Source organism: Pongo abelii, chromosome X (assembly GCF_028885655.2).
Source record: "Pongo abelii isolate AG06213 chromosome X, NHGRI_mPonAbe1-v2.0_pri, whole genome shotgun sequence".
NCBI classification, from domain to species: domain Eukaryota; kingdom Metazoa; phylum Chordata; class Mammalia; order Primates; family Hominidae; genus Pongo; species Pongo abelii.
In genome coordinates, this window is record NC_072008.2 from 160,963,649 (window position 1) to 160,985,553 (window position 21,905).

The window sequence follows — 21,905 nt, forward strand, 5'->3', positions numbered from 1 at the left end:
AAAAATGGGCAAGTGACTTGAATAGACATTTCTTCAGAAATCATATACAAAAGGCCAACAAGCACATGAAAAGATGCTAAACATCATTAGTCATCAGGGAAATGAAAAGGAAAACCTTAGCGGGGCGCGGTGGCTCACACCTGTAGTCCCAGCACTTTGGGAGGCTGAGGTGGGAGCATCGTTTGAGCCTGGGGCGGTCGAGGCTGCAGTGAGCTATGATCTCACCACTGCACTCCAGCCCGGGTGACAGAGCGAGACCCTGTGTCAAAACAAAACAAAAAAAGAAAAGGAAAAAGAAAGCAAGGGAAGGAAGAAAGCCCTCGGTTCAGGGTCGCCGGGGAAGGGGCTGGTTTGGACGGCTGTCGCCGCAGGCCCTCCGGGTTAGAGACCGTCGGGGGCGTGTCTTGAGCTGGGGGCGCGACTCCTCGGCGGGGGTGCACCTGAGAGGCCGGGACCAGCGAGGCCGCGCCCCGGTGGCAGGTGACCCCGGGCGCGTCTCCGAGCGCCAGGGTGGGGCGAGGCGGGCGCGCGCCCCAGGCCCGAGGGGGTGTGGCGCGGGCGCGCGCGGGTTCCGGGGTCGCCCGAGGCGGCGGGCGGGGAGCCGGGGCGCGGGGGAGGCGCGCGCCGCGGACGCGGCCATCGAGCGAAGGGGGTCGACTGGCCGGGCGGGTCCCCCTTCAGGTCGCGGGGGTCGGGGCTGCGCGCGAGGCCCCTGGCCCCGGGGATCAGCGGCCCCGCCTGCGTCCCCTGCCGCCGCGTCCCCCTCGGCCGGGCGTCCCCGGTCGCCCCCGCCCCGCGCGGTGGTACGGTCCGGGTTTAAAAGGCTCCGGCGGCCCCCGGGCCAGCCCAGTGTGTGGGCGGCGGCGGCGGCTGCGCGCGTGGGGCCCGGGGCGCGCGAGCGGAGCCGCGGTGGGGCTCGGGGGCGCGTCCACGTGGCCAGAGGGCGGCCACCCGGAGCCAGCGGAGGGACAGGTAGGTGGCCGTCATCTTCGCCGTCCGTGCGGGGCCAGCCAGCTCGGGGCCCGGGGCTCCGGCAGCCCGGGGGTCCGGCTCGGCCTGTGGGGGTCAGGCCCTATCCCTGCCCGTCGGCGCCGGCCTGCCTGGCCCCTTGTGCCCCGCGTGGTGGGGACGCCAACCCAAGACCAGCCCCCTGCCCAAAGAGGACCCTTTGTCGCAGGGGAGCGGCCCCTCGGAGGATCAACGCTGTACTTCCCTCCCGCTAAGGGCTCCGCGAGTCCGCCGAGGGGTGCCCTGATGGGGCCTGGGCAAACTGGACCAGCAGCACGGTGGGGGGTGTGGGGGGGCGGCCGCTGGACCCCCGTCTCTGCGTGGGGCTGCCCCTTTCTCAGGCTCTCTGCTGGCCCAGCTGTACCTGTGATGCCCGAGGTTGCCACTTACAGGTGGGGGCTGGGCCTGAAATTCTGCCTGCCCAGGTTTCCCTCCTGACCTGTCCCCAGCCTGTTCCTAGGCTTGTGTTCCCGGGGTGTAGAGGAGGTGAAGACAGGATGTGGCCTCTCTTTTCTTTGGCCTTCCTTTCTTCTCCAGCTGTTGCATGAGGGGTCCAGCTGACAAAAGAGCCCTGGAGAGGTGATCAATCTGAGCTGAAACTTTGCAGTTTCAAGCTGGGCCTGCTCCTTGTTCCTGGCAAATGCATTATTTTTCCTCTCTCCTGTGCCTCCTTGGTTTGGTTCCCTGCACCGCCCCGCCTCCCCCCGCCTCCCGCCCTCAAGCTGGGTACCTCCTGTCTCCCCCGGGGGCTCTGGCACTGAGAGGGTAGCGCTGAGCTGTTGGCTGCCACGACACTGCTCTGCTGTCTTAGCAGCCTGGGGCTGACTGGGTGTGGCCTGGGGACTAAGTGCCAGTCCCAGCACTGTCCCTATGGCTCCTGCCCTGTCTCTCCAAGGCCTTGACTGTATTTGGGGACATTGCTCCTCCTTTGTAAGGCTCCTGGGACTCCAAAGGGCAGGTAGGGCCCCCTGTACATTCCCTTCCCCAGTGAACCTCTGGGTCTGGAGGGGGAGCCACGCAGGCTGTGGCTGAGCAGAGCTTGACTGATGTGTGTCTGGGTGTGTAGCTGAGGGGCAGGCGCGACTTGGCTTTGTGTTGCATCGGGGAGGCCAGACAGCGGGCTCCTGGACGGCCAGCTGAGGCCCTTGTCCGGGAGGCAGCTGGGGCCCCTGCAGGGGACATGGTGGTGCTGGATCCTGCATCAGGCCTCCATTCCCCAGACCTCTGTCCCAGGGCTCCTGGTGGCAGTGCCACTCCAGGTGGTGTAGCTTGCGATTATTCTGTCCCTGCGTCCCTCTCCCCTCAGCTCAGGCGTTGGGGGCAGCCCAGAGGCCTGGGGCTTGCTGTTCTTTGCTGTTGGTTGCCCCGGGCTCTGAGATGTGGCATCTGGGGTCTCAGTTCTGGAGGGCCTCCTGCCTGGCCTTTCCCAGCATCTGCTCTGCTACCCCCTTGGGTGTGGCCCAGCTGAGGCGAGGCCTCCTGGCTCCTTTCCAGCACGGGGGCTGAGGGACGATTGATGGCCCCCAAGCCTGCCCTCGCTGGCTGCTCACTCATGCGCCCTGGCGGAGGCCCCTCCTCTCTTCCTGTCACGGTGGCTTTGGTGGGGTGGTGGGTGAATGGCCCAGGCCTCTGTGGCTCGAGGCCTCTGACTCCCACACACCGTCTCTCCCTAGGCCTGTCCCCAGGCGCGGCTGCCGGCCATGCCCTCTGTCTGCCTCCTTCTGCTGCTCTTCCTTACCGTGGGGGGGGCCCTGGGCAACAGGCCCTTCCGTGCCTTCGTGGTGACAGACACCACGCTTACCCACTTGGCTGTGCACCGGGTGACTGGGGAGGTGTTCGTGGGTGCAGTGAACCGAGTCTTTAAGCTGGCCCCCAACCTGACTGAGCTGCGGGCCCATGTCACGGGGCCCGTCGAGGACAACGCTCGCTGCTACCCGCCCCCCAGCATGCGCGTGTGTGCCCACCGCCTGGCCCCCGTGGACAATATCAACAAGCTGCTGCTCATAGACTATGCGGCCCGCCGCCTGGTGGCCTGCGGCAGCATCTGGCAGGGCATCTGCCAGTTCCTGCGCCTGGACGACCTCTTCAAGCTGGGTGAGCCGCACCACCGCAAGGAGCACTACCTGTCAGGGGCCCAGGAGCCCGACTCCATGGCTGGTGTCATTGTGGAGCAGGGCCAGGGGCCCAGCAAGCTGTTCGTGGGCACTGCTGTTGACGGCAAGTCGGAGTACTTCCCCACCTTGAGCTCCCGCAAACTCATCAGTGATGAAGACAGCGCGGACATGTTCAGTCTTGTGCGTGAGCCTTCCTTCCCTCCTTCGTCCACCCAGTCCTGGCTCTGCCTCCCGGAAGAGCCCTGTTCTGAGAGGGAACTTTCGGCTCCTCAGTGTCTGGGATGCAGACAGGTTGCGGAGGGTTGGGATGACAGCCTGAACCCAGGTTGCAGGGGTCCGCTGTGTGCAGGGAGGCTGGTCGCCCTGCCCTCTGCAGCCTTTCTGGCCTGGGCCTCTGTGATCATCCAGGCGGGAGGGGGATGCAGAGGGAAGCTGGCGGTGGCCCGCGATGTTGGCACAGAGCCTCACCTGATGCTGTCTCCTCCCCCTGCTCCCCAGGTGTACCAGGATGAGTTTGTCTCCTCCCAGATCAAGATCCCCTCAGACACACTGTCCTTATACCCTGCCTTTGACATCTACTACATCTACGGCTTCGTCAGCGCCTCCTTCGTGTACTTCCTGACGCTGCAGCTGGACACCCAGCAGACGCTGCTGGACACAGCGGGCGAGAAATTCTTCACGTCCAAGATTGTGCGCATGTGCGCGGGGGACTCAGAGTTCTACTCATACGTGGAATTCCCCATCGGCTGCTCCTGGCGCGGCGTGGAGTACCGCTTGGTGCAGAGCGCCCACCTGGCCAAGCCTGGCCTGCTGCTGGCCCAGGCCCTGGGTGTGCCGGCTGATGAGGACGTCCTCTTCATCATCTTCTCTCAGGGCCAGAAGAACCGGGCCAGCCCACCCCGGCAGACCATCCTCTGCCTCTTCACCCTCAGCAACATCAATGCCCACATCCGGCGCCGCATCCAGTCCTGCTATCGTGGGGAGGGCACTCTGGCTCTGCCCTGGCTGCTGAACAAGGAGCTGCCCTGCATCAACACCGTGAGCCCCTCATCACCCCACACTGGTCCTCTGCCCTGTCCCAGGTCTGCCATGCCCAGCGTGGCCTCACGGCCAGTCATCCTGTCCCAGGCTTTGCCATGGCCCTGGGAGTGGCACCTTTGCCCTTCCACCTGTTTCTCCCTCCCAGGGGTCCCTGCCCTCTCCTTCCCTCTCTCTGGCCTGCCGAGTGCCCCACTTCTGCTTCCATTCCCAGCTCGTTCCTCCTTGCTCCGTCTCCTGGTTGCCCCTTGTCTTGAGCCAACAAGAGTCTTGTGGGCCCAGGCTTCGTTCCTCCCTCCCTGCTGTCCCTCCTCTGTCTCCCTCCGCAGCCACCAATTTCCTGGAGCACCCTCGGGCGAGCAGTCAGGCCTGGCTGGAGGGGACCGAGTTGTAGATCCTGCTGTCTTCTGGGACACAGGAACTGCCGGCCTCCATCTGGCTGCTGTGTGCTTGCGCCTGGGAACTTTGACTCTCACGGGTTCCTCCTCTGTTTCACCAGCCCATGCAGATCAACGGCAACTTCTGCGGGCTGGTGTTGAACCAGCCTCTGGGAGGCCTGCGTGTGATCGAGGGGCTGCCCCTGCTGGCCGACAGCACCGACGGCATGGCCAGCGTAGCCGCCTACACCTACCGCCAGCACTCTGTGGTCTTCATTGGCACGCGCAGCGGCAGCCTGAAGAAGGTGGCCCCCAGAGCCCTGGGCATGTGGGGGTGGGGACAGTCTCAGATATGGGACAAGGCTGGTGGTGGGAACACACAGGAGAGCCCTGAGGACAGGACAGGAGAGGACACGGCTGGTGCAGGGAGGGAGATTTCCCTGGCTGGGTTCCAGGCGCCTGGCCCTGCTCCTCGGGTGGCCCCTCGGCCGCCCACCCTCACCATTGCCAGTTCCCACTGTGGACTGAATTGCCAGCTTCGTATGGCTCTGGGGACAGAGAACAGATCTATTGTGGGGTCTCCCTGCCACGAAAGCAGGGCTGGGGCTGAGCCGGCATTGCTGGGTCCTCTGTTGAGTGAATAAGGGAGCGAATGCCTTGCCCCTCCAGCCTCCCTATCCCTGGGACGGACCTCTCCTTGGCTCACTACTTCCCATCCTTCCCCTCCTACCCATGGGCCCTGGGGCTGCAGCTGCTTCCACTGGAGATCTGGGGGTAGCTTGGCGTGAAGGGGGAGATGAACTCCTGGGCACTCAGGTACGTGTTGAATAGGTAGGAGTCGGGGGACTGCAGTGCTCTCATCCTGCTTGCCTCGTAGATGCAGTGCCATCCCCCAGGAGGGCAAGAGTTGGTCTGGGGGCGCAGGGAAGGGTTTGTGGAGAAGGATGATGAACTCTCCTGGCCCACCTGCTCTGTTCCTGAGACCCTCTTTTTCTCTGTAGCAGCTTTGTTGAACACGTACCATCCAATTCACCTATTTTAAAGTGCACAGTTCAGTGGGTTTCTGTGGATCTGCAGAGTGGCACAACCATCGCCACTACCTCATTCCCCTAATCAGTGCATCCCCTGACTTTGGGCAACACGAATCACTTGGTCCTTCTGTTTGCTGAGAGCATTTTCTGGCGTCTGCACCCTCCTTTTTTCGGCCTCAGGGCTGTGGGTGTGAGTGCTGAACCCCACCAGGCCCTGACTTCAGCTCAGCCACAACCTCCAAAGTCTCTGGCTGGAGAAGACAATGTCCCAGGTGCAGGAGGCTGTGGTGGCATCGGGCTGGTCTTGTGGCTCAGGTGCGGGTCGATGGCTCCCAGGATGCCCACCTGTATGAGACAGTCCCCGTGGTAGATGGCAGCCCCATCCTCCGAGACCTGCTCTTCAGCCCGGACCACCGGCACATCTATCTCCTGAGTGAGAAGCAGGTGGGCCTGTGGTGGGTGGCGGTGGGTGGTGGGGCGGGGACGGGCTGGGTGCTGACGTGGCTGTCCCCAGGTGAGCCAGCTCCCGGTGGAGACCTGTGAGCAGTACCAGAGCTGCGCAGCCTGCCTGGGCTCCGGGGACCCACACTGTGGTTGGTGTGTGCTGCAGCACAGGTGAGGGCGGGGGCCCCTGCTCCGGGGGTTGGAGGGCCCCACAGGCCAGGGGGAGCCAGCCACACCCAGCCGTGCCCTTGCGGCCTCCCCCCACCCTCCTCCACTTTCTCCAGCTAATGAGTGGAACCTCCACCCCGAGTGACGTCCCTCGGGCCCCAGGGGACGAGGCCAAGGCTCGCTGTTGCCTGGCACTGTGAGCTGGACAGGCCTGGGCCCTCCCGGGGCAGTGGCGGGACCGGCTCTGGCCCGACCCCGTGCAGGTGCTGCCGCGAAGGGGCCTGTCTGGGCGCCTCTGCCCCACACGGCTTTGCTGAGGAGCTGAGCAAGTGTGTCCAGGTGCGGGTCCGGCCCAACAATGTGTCAGTGACGTCGCCTGGGGTGCAGGTGAGCAGCTTGGGGGTGCCCGGCTGGGTGTGAACATGTGTGCTGGGAGTCCGCCCTGCCCTGAGCCCTCTGCTTCCCTCAGCTGACCGTCACCCTGCACAACGTGCCAGACCTCAGTGCGGGCGTGAGCTGTGCCTTCGAGGAGGCGGCGGAGAGCGAGGCGATCCTGCTGCCCTCCGGTGAACTGCTCTGCCCCTCACCCTCCCTCCAGGAGCTCCGAGCTCTTACCAGGGGGCACGGTCAGTGGGTTGGGGCTGCCCAGGGTGGGGCAGGGTGGGGCCTCTCCCTACCCCCAGAGAGTTCACGGCCACCCCGGGACTGCTGCAGGGGCCACCCGCACCGTGCGGCTGCAGCTTCTCTCCAAGGAGACAGGCGTGAGGTTTGCTGGTGCTGACTTTGTCTTCTACAACTGCAGCGTCCTCCAGTCGTGAGTACCTGGCCAGCACCCGTCCCTACCACTGGGGATAGAGGGGACCTCTGGGACAGGCGACACCTTCAGGGCAGCTGTTTCTGGGGCATCAGGGGCTAACTGTCAGGTCCTGATAGCCCCTGACATCCCCACATCTCTCTGTCCCCTGATATGGCTGCCTTCTTCCTTCAGTTCCCGATGTGTCCTATTGGGGAGCAGTGAGGGGCAGTGCAGCCTCCTCTGTTATTTCTGAAGCCACTTCCCCCCCAGGTGCATGTCCTGTGTTGGCAGCCCTTACCCCTGCCACTGGTGTAAGTACCGCCACGCGTGTACCAGCCGCCCCCACGAGTGCTCCTTCCAGGAGGGCAGGGTCCATAGCCCTGAGGTGAGGCGGGCGCCGCATGCGAGGGGCTGGGTTCTGTGGTGCGGGTGGGGCCACCGGCTTCTATGTGTTCTCGGTTTCTTTGAGCCTTCTCCGGGCTGGGCCTGGAGAAGGGTGGCCCTGTGTGCAGCTGACAGGCGCTTTCCCCCCAGGGCTGCCCTGAGATCCTGCCCAGTGGGGACCTCCTGATCCCCGTTGGGGTCATGCAGCCTCTTACCTTGCGGGCTAAGAACCTACCTCAGCCGCAGTCGGGCCAGAAGAACTATGAGTGCGTGGTGCGGGTGCAGGGGCGGCAGCAGCGGGTGCCTGCCGTGCGCTTCAACAGCAGCAGTGTGCAGTGCCAGAACGCCTCGGTGAGGTCCCGCCCGCTGCCTCCCTTCGGGGTCTGGGCTGTGGTGTGGTATGGATCGTTCTTGTCTATGCCCAGCTCCCTGGCAGGGAACTCTCTGAGTCTCCTGCTAGGGATTCCTGTACCTGGAGGAGGGGAGCAGCTGGCGAAAATCTTGGGTAGGGGTTCTGCACATCTTATCTGGGGTCCCATGGGTTCCTTTCCTCCAGTACTCCTATGAAGGTGATGAGCATGGTGACACCGAGCTGGACTTCTCCGTGGTCTGGGATGGAGACTTCCCCATAGACAAGCCTCCCAGCTTCCGAGGTGAAGGCATGGGCTAGGGAGCTTCCCTCCTAAGGCAATCGGCACTGCTGGGGTTGGGTCTGGGGGCCCTAGTGCTCCCCACTTTCCACTTTTCTGCCGCTGCCTGCTCCGTCAGCAGTGCCTTCTGTGCCTGCAGCCCTCCTGTACAAGTGCTGGGCTCAGCGGCCCAGCTGTGGCCTCTGCCTCAAGGCTGATCCCCGCTTCAACTGTGGCTGGTGCATCTCAGAGCACAGGTGCCAGCTGCGGACCCACTGCCCGGCCCCGAAGACCAACTGGATGCACCTGAGCCAGAAGGGCACCCGGTGCAGCCACCCCCGCATCATGCAGGTCAGCCTCCCTCACTGCCCCTGGTCACTGCCAACAGGGCACCTGGGAGTCTGAGCCAACTCTGTCACTGCCCATCCTGCTCCACAGATCCACCCTCTCGTGGGGCCCAAGGAAGGAGGCACCCGGGTCACCATCGTGGGTGAGAACCTGGGCCTCTTGTCCCGAGAGGTGGGCCTGCGGGTGGCTGGCGTGCGTTGCAACTCCATCCCGGCCGAGTACATCAGTGCTGAGAGGTGAGTGTGGCTGTGTGGGTGCCCAGGCCATATGTGGCCTGGCCGGCCCTGACGCTCTCTGAGCCCTAGGATCGTGTGTGAGATGGAGGAGTCGCTGGTGCCCAGCCCGCTGCCGGGGCCCGTGGAGCTGTGTGTAGGTGACTGTTCAGCTGACTTCCGCACGCAGTCGGAGCAGCTCTACAGCTTTGTGGTGCGTGGCTGCCGGCCCTCCCCCTTCCTGTCCCTTCTCTCTCCCGCAAGGGGCGTGTGGAGCAGCCTGGCCCAGCTCCTCCCCTCAGGGCAGCTTCTCCCGCAGACCCCAACGTTTGACCAAGTGAGTCCCAGCCGTGGCCCGGCGTCAGGGGGCACACGGCTCACCATCTCAGGCAGCTCTCTGGATGCTGGCAGCAGGGTCACAGTGACTGTGAGGGACAGCGAGTGCCAGTTTGTAAGGTGGGCCGGGGCCCTGCCAGCTTTGGGTTGGGCATTGTGTGGGGGGCCGTGGGGACACGTGGCTGAGGGCCCTGGGCCACCCACTCCAAGCACCCTGCTTGCCAATGTAGGAGAGATGCCAAGGCGATCGTGTGCATCTCACCTGTCTCCACCCTGGGCCCCAGCCAGGCCCCCATCACACTTGCCATTGACCGGGCTAACATCTCCAGCCCCGGGGTCATCTACACCTACACTCAGGACCCCACCGTCACCCGCCTTGAGCCCACCTGGAGCATCATCAAGTAAGACCCTGGGGAACTGGGGAGCCTGGCAGTGTCCAGAGGGCTCAGGGACTGGGTGGTCTCTGACCTCTGGTTGGGCCCCTCCTGGAGCCTAGGCCCTCATTGGTAGAGGGGGTGGAGCTGTCCTGGCTGCACAGTACCCGGCACTCACTAGGTGATCCAGGGTCAGGGAAGGCCTGGGCTGCCATGGCAGCCTCGATCACTCTCCAGGGCTGGGTGGGTGCACTGGAGGAGGGAGCCTGAGGCCCCTGCCCTGTCCCTAGTGGAAGCACTGCCATCACTGTGAGTGGGACCCACCTGCTGACGGTCCAGGAGCCCCGGGTCCGTGCCAAGTACCGCGGCATCGAGACCACCAATGTGAGTACCAGCTGTCCTGCCCCATCCCGACCCTGCAGCCCACGGCTTCACGTGCCTGGCTGTCCACCTTTGTCCCCACAGACATGCCAGGTGATCAACGACACTGCCATGCTGTGTAAGGCCCCCGGCATCTTTCTTGGGCGGCCCCAGCCTCGGGCGCAAGGCGAGCACCCTGATGAGTTTGGCTTCCTGCTGGACCACGTGCAAACAGCCCGCTCCCTCAACCGCTCCTCTTTTACCTACTACCCTGATCCCAGCTTTGAGCCGCTGGGGCCCTCTGGCGTGCTGGACGTCAAACCGGGCTCCCACGTGGTGCTGAAGGTGCGGGCGGGGTGGGGGCAGGGAGGGGCGGGAAAGTGGAGAGTCCTGGACTGAAGTTGTCCTCCCCCCCCAGGGCAAGAACCTGATTCCCGCGGCAGCTGGCAGCTCCCGCCTCAACTACACTGTGCTGATAGGAGGCCAGCCGTGTTCACTCACAGTCTCGGACACACAACTCTTGTGCGACTCACCCAGCCAGACTGGCCGGCAGCCTGTCATGGTAGGTGGGGATGGGGAGACCCCTTGGGCAGCCCAGGGTGGGCGTGGTGGTCAGCTCACCTCAGGCCTGTCCCCACAGGTGCTGGTGGGTGGCCTGGAGTTCTGGCTGGGCACCCTGCACATCTCGGCAGAGCGGGCGCTCACCCTACCGGCCATGATGGGGCTGGCGGCGGGGGGTGGGCTCCTGCTGCTGGCCATCACGGCTGTACTGGTGGCCTACAAGCGCAAGACTCAGGACGCGGACCGTACCCTCAAGCGTCTGCAGCTGCAGATGGACAACCTGGAGTCCCGCGTGGCCCTGGAGTGCAAGGAAGGTGCCTGAGGCGGGGCGGGATGTGGTGTGGAAGCTGGGGACGTCCCTCCTGCCCACTCATTCCCTCTCTCCACCCCCCAGCTTTCGCAGAGCTGCAGACAGACATCAATGAGCTGACTAACCACATGGACGAGGTGCAGATCCCCTTCCTGGACTACCGGACTTATGCCGTGCGCGTGCTCTTCCCGGGCATCGAGGCCCACCCGGTGCTCAAGGAGCTGGATGTGAGCCTCTGCCTGGCCTGCCCCCGCAATTCCCTTCAGGGCCGCCCCCACCCTCTGAGACCTCTTGCTTCCCACAGACGCCACCCAACGTGGAGAAGGCCCTGCGCCTCTTCGGGCAGCTGCTGCACAGCCGCGCCTTTGTGCTTACCTTCATCCACACGCTGGAGGCCCAGAGCAGCTTCTCCATGCGTGACCGCGGCACCGTGGCCTCGCTCACCATGGTGGCCCTGCAGAGCCGGCTCGACTATGCCACGGGGCTGCTCAAGCAACTGCTGGCTGACCTCATCGAGAAAAACCTCGAGAGCAAGAACCACCCCAAGCTGCTGCTACGCAGGTACCTGCCTCGCTCTATCCAGGCCACGCCTTTGTCCTGCCCGGCCCTCCGCCCTGCCCAAGCCCCACCCCTGCCAGGCCTGAGCCCCCTTCTCTTGCCCTAGGACAGAGTCAGTGGCTGAGAAGATGCTTACCAACTGGTTCACATTCCTGCTGCATAAGTTTCTGAAGGTGTGCCAGGTGGGCGGGCGGCAGGGAGGTGGTGGCAGAGGACCGGCCAGTGGTCAGGCAGGCAGCCAGCTGTGCACCTGTCCCTGGCTGCAGGAGTGCGCTGGGGAGCCTCTCTTCCTGCTTTACTGTGCCATCAAGCAGCAGATGGAGAAGGGCCCCATTGATGCCATCACGGGCGAGGCACGATACTCCCTGAGCGAGGACAAGCTCATCCGTCAGCAGATCGACTACAAGACACTGGTGAGTGCAGGCCCAGGCGGGCCAGAGGTGTGGGTGCAGAGAGAGGCCTCGCCCCAGACTGACACTGGAGTCCGCTTTCCCCTCAGACCCTTCACTGCGTGTGTCCGGAGAACGAGAGCAGTGCCCAGGTCCCAGTGAAGGTTCTCAACTGTGACAGCATCACCCAGGCCAAAGATAAGCTGCTGGACACTGTGTACAAGGGCATTCCGTACTCCCAGCGCCCCAAAGCTGAGGACATGGACCTGGGTGAGGTCCCCACCCTCTCCTCCTGGCTCCCACTCATCCCCTCCTGTGCCGTGTGACCTCTGTGGGCTCTGCCGCTCCCCACCTGAACCCTGTTCCCTAAGAGGAGTGGGCCGGGACTTGGGGGCTGCCAGCATAATCTTAAGGGCTGTCTGTGGCCCACAGAGTGGCGCCAGGGCCGCATGACTCGCATCATCCTCCAGGATGAGGATGTCACCACCAAGATCGAGTGTGACTGGAAGAGGCTCAACTCACTGGCCCACTACCAGGTGAGAGGTTGGGGCCCATTCCCCCCCAGGGCCACCTGGGAGCCAGGACCCTGCCTTGAGCTGCAGCAGGACACAGGAGCAGTGGCCCTGGCTCCCCTCGCCCTTCTCGCTGGACTCGTGGGCTCCCCTCCTGGGTGGGGGTGGGTGGGGGCTCCTTGGCTTCTCAGCTTCCTGCACTGCCTCCCTCTGTCTCTGGGGCCTCCAGGTGACAGATGGTTCCTTGGTGGCATTGGTGCCCAAACAAGTGTCTGCCTATAACATGGCCAACTCCTTCACCTTCACCCGCTCCCTCAGCCGCTACGGTAGGTGTCCTCAGTGTGGTGGCCGTGTGCCCTTCGAGGCTGCTTAAGCCGTCCCAGGGAACCCCCACTTCCAAGTGCCATCGATTCTGTGGAGTGTAGATGGAGGGTCGGCCAGCGAGGGCAGATGGGTCCCCACACGTGGCTGAGCTCCCGGGAGAGTGGGGCAGGGGCCAGGTGGTGGCCTAAGGGTCACATGCATTCTCTGCTCCAGAGAGCTTGCTCCGCACGGCCAGCAGCCCTGATAGCCTCCGCTCACGGGCACCCATGATTACGCCTGACCAGGAGACGGGCACCAAATTGTGGCACCTGGTGAAAAACCACGACCATGCCGACCATCGCGAGGGGGACCGTGGCAGCAAGATGGTCTCCGAGATCTACCTGACACGGCTGCTGGCCACCAAGGTGTGGGCCTGCCTCTCGCCACCTTGGCCTCAGCCCAGAGGTTGTCCCGGCCTTACAGGGGAGGGGGTCGTGGATCATTTGCTTCCAGTGGGTCTTTCTTAGGGTCTTTGCTATGAGAACTCTGAGCCTTAGATAAAGGCCGTGTCTATCTGAGACGCCACTGGCCCTGTAGGGAAGCCCCTCTCTTTGCCAAGCCTTTCTGCCTCCATCTGTTCTGCTCTGGGGACATCCTGACCTGGCTCCCTCATAGCCTGTGACGTCTCTGCCGCACACAGGGCACACTGCAGAAGTTCGTGGATGACCTCTTTGAGACAGTGTTCAGCACAGCCCACCGGGGCTCGGCCCTGCCCCTGGCCATCAAGTACATGTTCGACTTCCTGGATGAGCAGGCGGACCAGCGCCAGATCAGCGACCCCGACGTGCGCCACACCTGGAAGAGCAACTGGTATCGCCCCATGCTGGGCTGCCAGCAGCCCGTCTGGAGATTGGTGGGCGGAAGATGCTGGTGCCTCTGCTGAGACCCAGGGCCTGGAGTAGCATCCAGGCAGGAGGGAATGAGGCCTGGCCTGGGGTTGACACAGTGCCATCAAGCCAAGGGACCTGTTGCGTCCGGTTCTGGAGCTGGACTGCCTGGGTGGGTGGGATGGTGGTGGTGAGGCATTTGCCCTCTGGGGTCTTGCACCAGGTAGAGATGCTGGTGGTCGGTCGCAGGTGGTGAGAGCGGTGACAGGAGAAGCTGCGGAGGGGGTTGAGACCTATTGAGAACAGAAGTTCAGCAGAGACTTAGAGGAAAGGCCGTTCACCCTAAATGTGTTGCTCTCACCACCTCTGGACAAGATGTGAGCCGGCCCAACAGGAAAGAGGTGCACATGGGAGGGGACCCTTGGGGCTAACTAGGGAGCCTCAGGCGCATGTCCCTCTGTTGTCCACAGCCTGCCGCTGCGCTTCTGGGTGAATGTGATCAAGAACCCGCAGTTCGTGTTTGACATCCACAAGAACAGCATCACGGATGCCTGCCTGTCGGTGGTAGCCCAGACCTTCATGGACTCCTGCTCTACATCCGAGCACCGCCTGGGGAAGGACTCGCCCTCCAACAAACTGCTCTACGCCAAGGACATCCCCAACTACAAGAGCTGGGTGGAGAGGTGGGCTCCGCCCTGCTGTGGGTGGCAGAGGGCAGGACCTGCCCCTCCCTGGGCTGCCTGTGCGAGGCAGGCCAGCTACAGGCAGGAAGCCCGGGGGCCGGCCGGGCAGTGAGGGCAGGGGTTCTAGTTTTTGTGATATCGCCCGAGTGACATACTCAGGGTCCCAACAGGTATTATCGAGACATTGCAAAGATGGCATCCATCAGCGACCAGGACATGGATGCCTACCTGGTGGAGCAGTCCCGCCTCCACGCCAGCGACTTCAATGTCCTGAGTGCACTCAGTGAGCTCTACTTCTATGTCACCAAGTACCGCCAGGAGGTGTGTGTCATCCCCACAGACTCCCAGTTACTTGGTCCTGAAAGTGCAGCCAGTGACAAAGGCAGGAGGGTTGGTGGGGGTTGGGGACAGAAGGGACACAGAGCCTATTTCTGGGATCACAGGTAGATGCTGGAATTTGAGGGACCCAGGAGATAAGCCACTGGCTGGGTACAAAGTGGCCACTGGGCAAAAGTTAAAGGGCCTGAGCACTGGAAGGGATGGGTCAGGCTTTGTGATGAGAAATGGCCGGAGGCAGGAGGACATAGAGGTGTGAACTTTAGGATGGAGTCTGGGCTGGACACATTTGTGAGCCTGTGGATGGCATTTAAAGCCCTGAGCCTGGATGAGCTCACAGGGAAGCCGCAAGTGGGTGTGGAGGGAGAAGCGGCCCAAGCACTGAGCCCAGGGCCCCAGGACACAAAGAGGGGAGGGGAGGGGAGGGGAGGCGCAGCAGCCAGCGGGGAGGATGCCCGAGAGCGCCTGGTGGGGTCTGGCAACCTGAGCCAGTGAGGACCCCTCACAGGTCAGGGAGTGGCAGTGGCCGGCTCCATCTTCCAGTGCTGCTGCTGGTGAAGGATGGTGACCTGCAGAACACTCACTGGGTCTGGCGAGGGTCACGGGGTCCTGGCGAGGGAGGCTTGGGCTAGGAGGTAATGGGAGGGGGAATCCAGCATGGCGAGTCCAGAGTCCAGGTCACTCTAGGGAGAGGCCGCACCCTAGCCGTAGAGAGGAGGAGGAGAAAGTGCTGTCGTCGGAGGGGCATTTGGGGCTGGGGAGAGCTGGGGGGTTTGTACAGGGGCTGCGGGGGAGGATGGAGGGGTGAGGCGTGTGGGAGGGAGGAGCCCAGCTGGGAAGTGGGGACTTTGCATGGCAGGAGCTGCGCCCCCTACAGAGCCCAGCTCCAGGGGACCCCTCTCCCCCAGATTCTCACGGCTCTGGACCGAGATGCCTCTTGTCGGAAGCATAAGTTGCGGCAGAAACTGGAACAGATCATCAGCCTCGTGTCCAGCGACAGCTAAGGTGGTGGAATCGGTGAGGAGGGGGCTTCTCAGTCCTGTGCCATCCTCCCATCCAGGGGAGTGGCTGGCTCAAGCCTGGGTCCCTGGGCTGAGTCCTGGATTGGGTATCGTGGGGCAGGTCACCCTGGCCACGATGCCCCCAGCACACCGAGGCCCCCTTCATTAGTGCCTTGCTTTGGGCCCTGCAGGGGGAGGGGTGACAGGGCGAGCCCCCACCCCAGCAGCAGCAATACCCCCACCCTCCTGCCCTGTGGCCAGGTGTTGGGACAGCCCCACCCTCCCTGCTATTTATATCCCTCTGCCTATTTATTGAATCGAACTTCGCCTCCGTCTCCATCTGTAAATATGTGTCCCCCACCGGATGTCGCCAGCCTCACTCACCTGCCTCTCCTTGAGTTGTCCTGGGCCCTGCCACCTGTCTGGTTTCCTTTGTGTAGCATTATCAGCCTTGGTCTGGCCTCTGGCACCTCACCCTTGCCATGGCTGACCCCACCCATTCCAAGGCAGGGTCACGGTACTAGCAGCACTTGGGGTGAGGCCTCCAAAGCTTTCTCAGAATTGTGGCTGTGCCACGCTGGACCACAGGGTCCCCCTCAAGCATCTTGGGGCCCTATTCCCTCTGAGTACCTGGAGAGCTGGACTCAGGCTTGTGCCAGGGCCTGACTTGGGCCTGGGGGCCCTAGAACGCTCCTCCTCCTGAGCCTACTGCCAAACGTCCTCAGTGTTGTCTGCACCTGCTCCAACTCCTTCAGCCGCCCCATTCAGCGCCCGCTCCATCCAGCGCCCGCCCTGTGGGGCCAAGGTGGCCGTGCCTTACTACTCTATGTCTTCTGCCTCCTCTGAGGAATCTGGCCCTGTCTCACAGTCCCAGACCCCCTGTTCTCTCCTCTTTAGTTGCATGAGTTTTTCTTTGTTCATGGAATGTTTTTTCCTGATTAAATGTTGGGGAAATGCCATCCATGTGGGGCTCTGTCCTTGGGGCAGGTCAGTAGACCTGTGGATGCTGCATGAGCTGGAGCCCCATTATGGGAGAAAGGACCACTCCTTGCAGGGTCCCAGAGGGTTTGGGGAGGTCCAGAGCCATGCCCGACCTATCAGCAAACCCCGGTGGCTCTACCTTCAAGACAGATTCAAGGTAGATAGATTCTCCTCCCTTCCACCACCCCCACCCAGCTCTCCCGTGCCATTGTCTATCTCGGCCTGGATGCCAGTCTCCCTGCTTCTGCCCTGGCTCTCTTCAGCCTGTTCTCAGCGTGGGAGGCAGAGACATCCTGTTATGATATAAGGTGGATCATGTTGCCTCACTGTTTAGAACCCTCCGGTGGTTTCAGCTGCAGCCAACTCCTTCAAAACCTGACAATTGCGTACTGTCGAGGTTGTGGCACCCATCATGGTGCACCTACCAAAGTCTTACTCCCAGGACTGTTAAGTAATGCAGGTGGGGAGAAGGTGACATGCAATTTATTTATTTATTTTTTTTGAGACAGAGTGTAGCTGTGTTGCCCAGGCTGGAGTGCAGTGGCAAGATCACAGCTCAGTGCAGTCTCAAACTCCTGGGCTCAAGTGATCCTCCCACCTCAGCCTCCTGAATAGCTGGGTGTATAAGTACAGTCTACTATGCCAGGCTTTTTTTTTTTTTTTTTGTAGAGATAGGTTGCTGCTATGTTGTTCAGGCTGGTCTTGAATTCCTGGCCTCAAGTGATCCTCACCCCTCAGCCTCTCAAAGTATTGGGATTACAGGCATGAGCCACTGTGCCCGGCCAGGTGAGATGGAATCTTATTTTTACTTTTTATGTTTTTTTTTCTTTGACGGAATGTCACTCTGTCACCCAGGCTGGAGTGCAGTGGCATGATCTCGGCTTACTGCAAGCCCCGCCTCCCGGGTTCACGCCATTCTCCTGCCTCAGCCTCCCGAGTAGCTGGAACTACAGGTGCCCATCACCCCGCCCGGCTAATTTTTTGTATTTTTAGTAGAAACGGGGTTTTACCGTGTTAGCCAGGATGGTCTCAATCTCCTGACCTCGTGATCCACCTGCCTCAGCCTCCCAAAGTGCTGGGATTACAGGCGTGAGCCAGGATCTTGCCCTGTTGTCCACGCTGGAGTGCAGTGGCAAAATCAACTCACTGCAGCCTTGATGTCCTGGGCTCAAGTGATCCTTCTGCCTCAGCCTTCTGAGTAGCTAGGATTACAAGTGCTTGCCACCATACCCAGCTGTTTTTTTTTTTTTTTTTTTTTTTCTTTAGTAGAGATGGAGTCTTGCTGGTTTTGAACCTCCTGGGCTCAAGTGATCCTCCTGCTTTGGCCTCCCAAAATTCTGGGATTACAGTTGTGAGCCACTGTGCCCAACCAAGTGAGATGCAATTTTTTTTTTTGTATGAGACAGAGTTTCACTCTTGTTGCCCAGGCTGGAGGGCAATGGTGCAATCTTGGCTCACTGCAACCTCCGCCTCCCGGGTTTAAGTGATTCTCCTGCCTCAGCCTCCTGAGTAGCTGGGATTACAGGTGCACGCCACCACGCCCAGCTAATTTTGTATTTTTAGTAGAGACAGGGTTTCTCCATGTTGGTCAGGCTAGTCTCGAACTCCCGACCTCAGGTGATCCGCCTGCCTCAGCCTCCCAAAGTGCTGGGATTACAGGCATGAGCCACCGTGCCTGGCCTTTCTTCTTTTTTTGTTTTTATTTTTGTTTTGTTTTGTTTTTGAGATGCAATTTTAAATAGGGTGGCTTGGACAGCCACCTAAGTTGGGTTTAAAAGCTGCCAGCTCCAGCCATCCAGCTGTGGGGCCACAGTGCCAGACAGTGGTGGTGGTTATAGGACTGTAGGTGTTTACCAAAACTAGACATGTCCACGTAACAACCAACTGCAGGACTGGATTGTAGCCCAGGATAAAGAGAAGTTGCGGGATGACAGCTGTGCCATTGGCCCAGACAGAACCATCTGGACAGAGGACAGAGGATAAGGGAGATGGTTGAAAATATTACCATCACGTGATAATGACAACTAAGCCACAGGAAAACAAGGCAGTTTTAAGCTCAGGGGAAATCCCTCAGAAATGGATGGAATCTACCAGAAGCATCATGAGAGGAAGAGGAAGTGAAACAGAGCTAAATTGGGGCCAGGTGTGGTGGCTCGCACTTGTCATCCCAGCACTTTTGGAGGCCCAGGCGGGAAGATCACTTGAGCCCAGGAGTTCAGGACCAGCCTGGGCAACAAAGCGAGATCCCCTCTCTACAAAAAATAAAAAATTAGCCAGGCATGGTGGTGCATGCCTATGGTCCCAGTTACTCAGGAGGCTGAGGTGCTGGGGACCAAGGCTGCAGTGAGCCGTGATTGTGCCAGTCTAGGTGACAGAGCCAGACCCTGTATCAAAAAAATAATAATAATTAAAAAATAAAAGATCGGCTGGGCGCGGTGGCTCATGCCTGTAATTCCAGCACTTTGGGAGGCCAAGGCAGATCACCTGAGGTCGGGAGTTCGAGACTAGCCTGACCAACATGGAGAAACCCCGTCTCTACTAAAAATACAAAATTAGCTGGGCGTGGTGGTGCATGCCTGTAATTCTAGCTACTTGGGAGGCTGAGGCAAGAGAATCGCTTGAACCCGGGAGGCGGAGGTTGCGGTGAGCCAAGATCGCACCATTGCACTCCAGCCTGGACAACAAGAGTGAAACTCCGTCTCAAAAAAAAAAAAAAAAAAAAAGTGAAAGATCTAAATTGTCAACTATTCATCAATAATTAATGTCTAAAAAATAATAAGGAAGAAAGGAATGAGAGCAAAAGAGAGGGAGAGAGGAAAGTGTCATCTTCATAAGCTGAAGGCCAGTGCCACCGTCACCACTGGCAGAGCTCCCCAGATTCTACAAAGGGAAACTGTTCCTCCATAGGGAGTAATAGGGACTGGATATGTCATGCCAAATGAAACACCCCAAACCAGACAAAATATATGGAATGCAGAGTATAAAAAAACTGGCTGTGGGCCAGTGAGGGACAGTGACGTGTGGGAGCTGGGAAACAAGGTAAGCCATGCGACTGGCCCAGTGTCCTGTGTGGAGTTTCCTGGTGGAGCCTGGCAGACACCCGGACTTTAGGAGTTGAAACTGATTCAGAGCGTCCCAGCAGCTGGAGTTTGCAGGGCGGAGAACCAGAGAGAAGAGAGCTGCACAGGGAAAGAACCCTGGATATCCACAGAGGCTCCTGCTCCAGTGTTCAGCGGACTAAGACTACTGGTGAGCAGAGGCGTGTGAGGAAGCTACCCAAGACCAGGGAAGGCCGTCACCAGCAGGTGAGGATGAACAGAAACTCCAGTGTGCAAGCAGGACAAGGAGTAGCAGCTGTCCCCACCCACCAGGATAGAGAAGCTCATGTTCACCTAGGCAGCACTGGCCAGGGTGCCCAGAATGGTGTTTGTTGCTTCCATAGAGGGAAACAAGCCTACAGTAAGAGCTGCTCTGGTCCCACACAGCACATCTTCAAAGCAAGACTCAAAAGGATCAAACCATTTCCTTATTTTCTGAGAATAAAAGCAGTTCTACCTCTTCCTTTCCACTCTCAGAAAATCTGATAGAATCTACGAAAGAGCCCTAACGCTGGAGACACTGTATTTTTCCAGGGAGCCAACTCCTTGCCCCAGACACTAGTCAATTGCCCCAGCACTTTCTTCACTGATCGTTAAGAGGAAAAAAGCTCATGTTAGATTTAAAAATCAGGAAAAAAATTTAACACTAAACTTGCAAATATTATGTGGTGTATATTACAGTTACATTTACTATGTAAATGTAACTGTAAAACAGGAAGTATTCCAAAATGTTGACGGTAGTTAATTCTGAATGACAGAACCCAATTGATTTTCATTTTCTTCCATTTCCTAAATTGTCTTCAATTTCCTTGTACTCCTTGAATATCTGAATTCTAGAACCTCCCCAGCAACCCAAGCACAAGAATACTGGGAGGTGCTGCAGCTGAAAATAAACTCAGACTTGGAATAGTAGCTCAGTTTTATTTTCTGTAGCAACAAACATTTAAGAACCAGATAAAACATGAAGCCCTCCCAGGAAAGTAGCAACTGTGGAATTCCTGCCCTAGGGAAGGATGGACGCACTGCCTAGGAGGAGACACAAAGTGGGACCTTGCTGCATTTGCCCAGGCCAGGCTTAGCGGGAAACGGGGGGCCCAAAGCGCTGCATGGTCCGCACCACCAGGGAAAGTTGGTCAAGAAAGTTGATGACGGAAATTCGGAGCAGGCGACAGTCTTCAGCTTTCCAGCGGCTAAAAGTGAGGGGAAAAGAAAATCAAATTGGAGGTGGCAACTCCTGGTCCCTCGCTCTGCCCCTCAGGCACCCAATACAGCAAACCCTTGGGAGCCCTGCCATTACACAGCCCCTCAGGCAGAGACCGGCCCAGCGCACCTGGCGCTCCTTAGGGCTCATCCTTGGGTGTCTCCCATGTCTCCATCGGTCGCCTCCCCCAACCCCGGTCCCTTTCAGAACTTACACTACCAGGATCCTGCCGCTCACTGTGAGATCCTTCCCAATCACCCTTTGGTGGGGCTCGGCATCTGGTGCCAGGGACCCATGGGCGATTTCCGCCTCCAAGGGGGTCGGGAAAGGCACGCTGAGGGTGCTGGGGGTCATTCGGTTAAGGTGCCATCTGATACGATTTTGCCTATGTCTCAGGCCTTCTTGCTCCTCTGAAGCCACCCCTCAGGTCACCCTGCCTAGCGTCACCCCCTTCACTCCTTACCTCGCCCAGGCCACCGTTAGCAGAGCTCCCTCCATTTCAATTTCTTCCCCTCCTCCGACCACCTCTGACTGTATACCCCAGCCCCGGTCCCCCCTGCTACCCTTTCCGTCGGCTCCCGCCCGCCCTCCTTTCTTTCTCCCGGAGTCCAGCCCTCGCCCCGCCGCAAGCAGCCCCCAGCTCGGAAAGGATACAATATGTGCGGCCGCATTCCTGACCCCCTGGCCGCAGACGCGGCGTCTCTGCTGGAACCTGGCGCGTGCGCTGGGGGAGCGCCACCGGCCGGAGCTGCAGCTGTGTCCACGACCCCGCGGCAGCTGTGACCACCCTGGCCATCCCCGCCGTCGGCGCCTCCGCCTGCGTGTGCATCCGCCTCCCGCATGACCGCCGCCGCGCCGCTCCGACTCCACCCACGAAGCGCAGGTCCTACGCCCCGCCCTCTCTGTGGTGCCTTCCCGAAGCCCCGCCCCCCGCGCACGACTCCGCCCACACGCGTCTGCGCAGGTCCCTGGAGAGCCTTCCTGGCGCGTGGTCAGTTCCCGCCAAGCGGCCCTGCCGGGCGTCTTCTGAGACCCGGTCAGCGCTTGAGAGGCTGTGGTTTCCTCCAGAAACTCTGCCCCTTCGCGCGTAACTCGATTCCAGGGCGCTGGTGCAAACTGACCCACAGTCGGTCCGGCCCCAGGAAGCCAGCCCTGACGGGGCTTTTGAAGACACCGTGGTCGCCTATCCCAGAGGCGCACCCCGCGAGGCTCCGCCCCTAAGCGTGCCTTGTGACCTTAGCGCGCCTGCGCTGGCAGGGCCTTCCCCCTCGTCCCTGGAGGCCCCAGTGAGGCCCTGGGGTGCCCGGACGGCTTCCCGCCCTGTTTCTTACCTGGACCCAAGATCCCCAGGAGATGTGGCACAACGTCCATGTTGCGATTCGCAAAGGGAGGGTGGCAGGGTCGGGTAACCCCCAAGGATACTGCTCTTGCCCTCGACCCCAATGCCCAACCAACGGGGCTTCACC

The 21,905-nt window shown here is 60.7% G+C and overlaps 2 protein-coding genes across 5 annotated transcripts; one reads left to right on the top strand and one right to left on the bottom strand.

Annotated features, from left to right (window-relative positions):
- The first annotated feature begins 841 nt into the window (after positions 1–841).
- Positions 842–16,118, top strand: PLXNA3 (plexin A3). Of its 4 annotated transcripts, XM_063721152.1 has the most exons (34): positions 842–972; positions 2,682–3,302; positions 3,621–4,160; positions 4,660–4,842; positions 5,207–5,353; positions 5,884–6,012; positions 6,083–6,183; positions 6,444–6,567; positions 6,650–6,806; positions 6,895–6,994; positions 7,247–7,361; positions 7,511–7,711; positions 7,917–8,013; positions 8,150–8,340; positions 8,428–8,573; positions 8,643–8,763; positions 8,869–9,005; positions 9,116–9,286; positions 9,550–9,643; positions 9,725–9,964; positions 10,038–10,181; positions 10,260–10,494; positions 10,575–10,717; positions 10,795–11,051; positions 11,155–11,221; positions 11,315–11,461; positions 11,548–11,707; positions 11,870–11,973; positions 12,179–12,275; positions 12,487–12,677; positions 12,953–13,122; positions 13,610–13,822; positions 13,993–14,143; positions 15,067–16,118. In XM_063721152.1, the coding sequence occupies exons 2-34, from the start codon at positions 2,709–2,711 to the stop codon at positions 15,160–15,162; spliced, it is 5,763 nt and encodes a 1,920-aa protein (XP_063577222.1). In that variant the 5' UTR covers positions 842–972; positions 2,682–2,708; the 3' UTR covers positions 15,163–16,118. The 4 variants fall into 4 exon arrangements, 3 of the variants coding, with proteins under 3 accessions (XP_063577222.1, XP_054401245.1, XP_024096251.2); XM_054545270.2 differs by having other exon boundaries at positions 3,621–4,842; positions 5,289–5,353; XM_024240483.3 differs by lacking the exon at positions 5,207–5,353.
- A 4,021-nt stretch (positions 16,119–20,139) lies between these two features.
- On the bottom strand, positions 20,140–21,658 carry LAGE3 (L antigen family member 3). Its single transcript, XM_002832307.5, has 3 exons — positions 21,094–21,658; positions 20,654–20,782; positions 20,140–20,428 (listed from the first exon to the last, which is right to left on the bottom strand). Exons 1-3 carry the CDS (start codon positions 21,279–21,281, stop codon positions 20,314–20,316), a joined length of 432 nt encoding a protein of 143 aa, XP_002832353.1. The 5' UTR covers positions 21,282–21,658; the 3' UTR covers positions 20,140–20,313.
- Positions 21,659–21,905: the final 247 nt, after the last annotated feature.

Excerpts from the sequence above, each read along its gene's own strand:
- PLXNA3 (XM_054545270.2), top strand. The coding sequence starts at position 2,709 with ATGCCCTCTGTCTGCCTCCTTCTGCTGCTCTTCCTTACCGTGGGGGGG. Across the intron at positions 3,303-3,620 it reads GCGCGGACATGTTCAGTCTT|GTGTACCAGGATGAGTTTGT; the intron begins GTGCGTGAGCCT and ends CCTGCTCCCCAG. Across the intron at positions 7,362-7,510 it reads GCAGGGTCCATAGCCCTGAG|GGCTGCCCTGAGATCCTGCC; the intron begins GTGAGGCGGGCG and ends CTTTCCCCCCAG.
- LAGE3 (XM_002832307.5), bottom strand. The coding sequence starts at position 21,281 with ATGCGGGAGGCGGATGCACACGCAGGCGGAGGCGCCGACGGCGGGGAT. Across the intron at positions 20,783-21,093 it reads GGAATGCGGCCGCACATATT|CACCCTCAGCGTGCCTTTCC; the intron begins GTATCCTTTCCG and ends AATGACCCCCAG. Across the intron at positions 20,429-20,653 it reads AGCGGCAGGATCCTGGTAGT|CCGCTGGAAAGCTGAAGACT; the intron begins GTAAGTTCTGAA and ends CCTCACTTTTAG.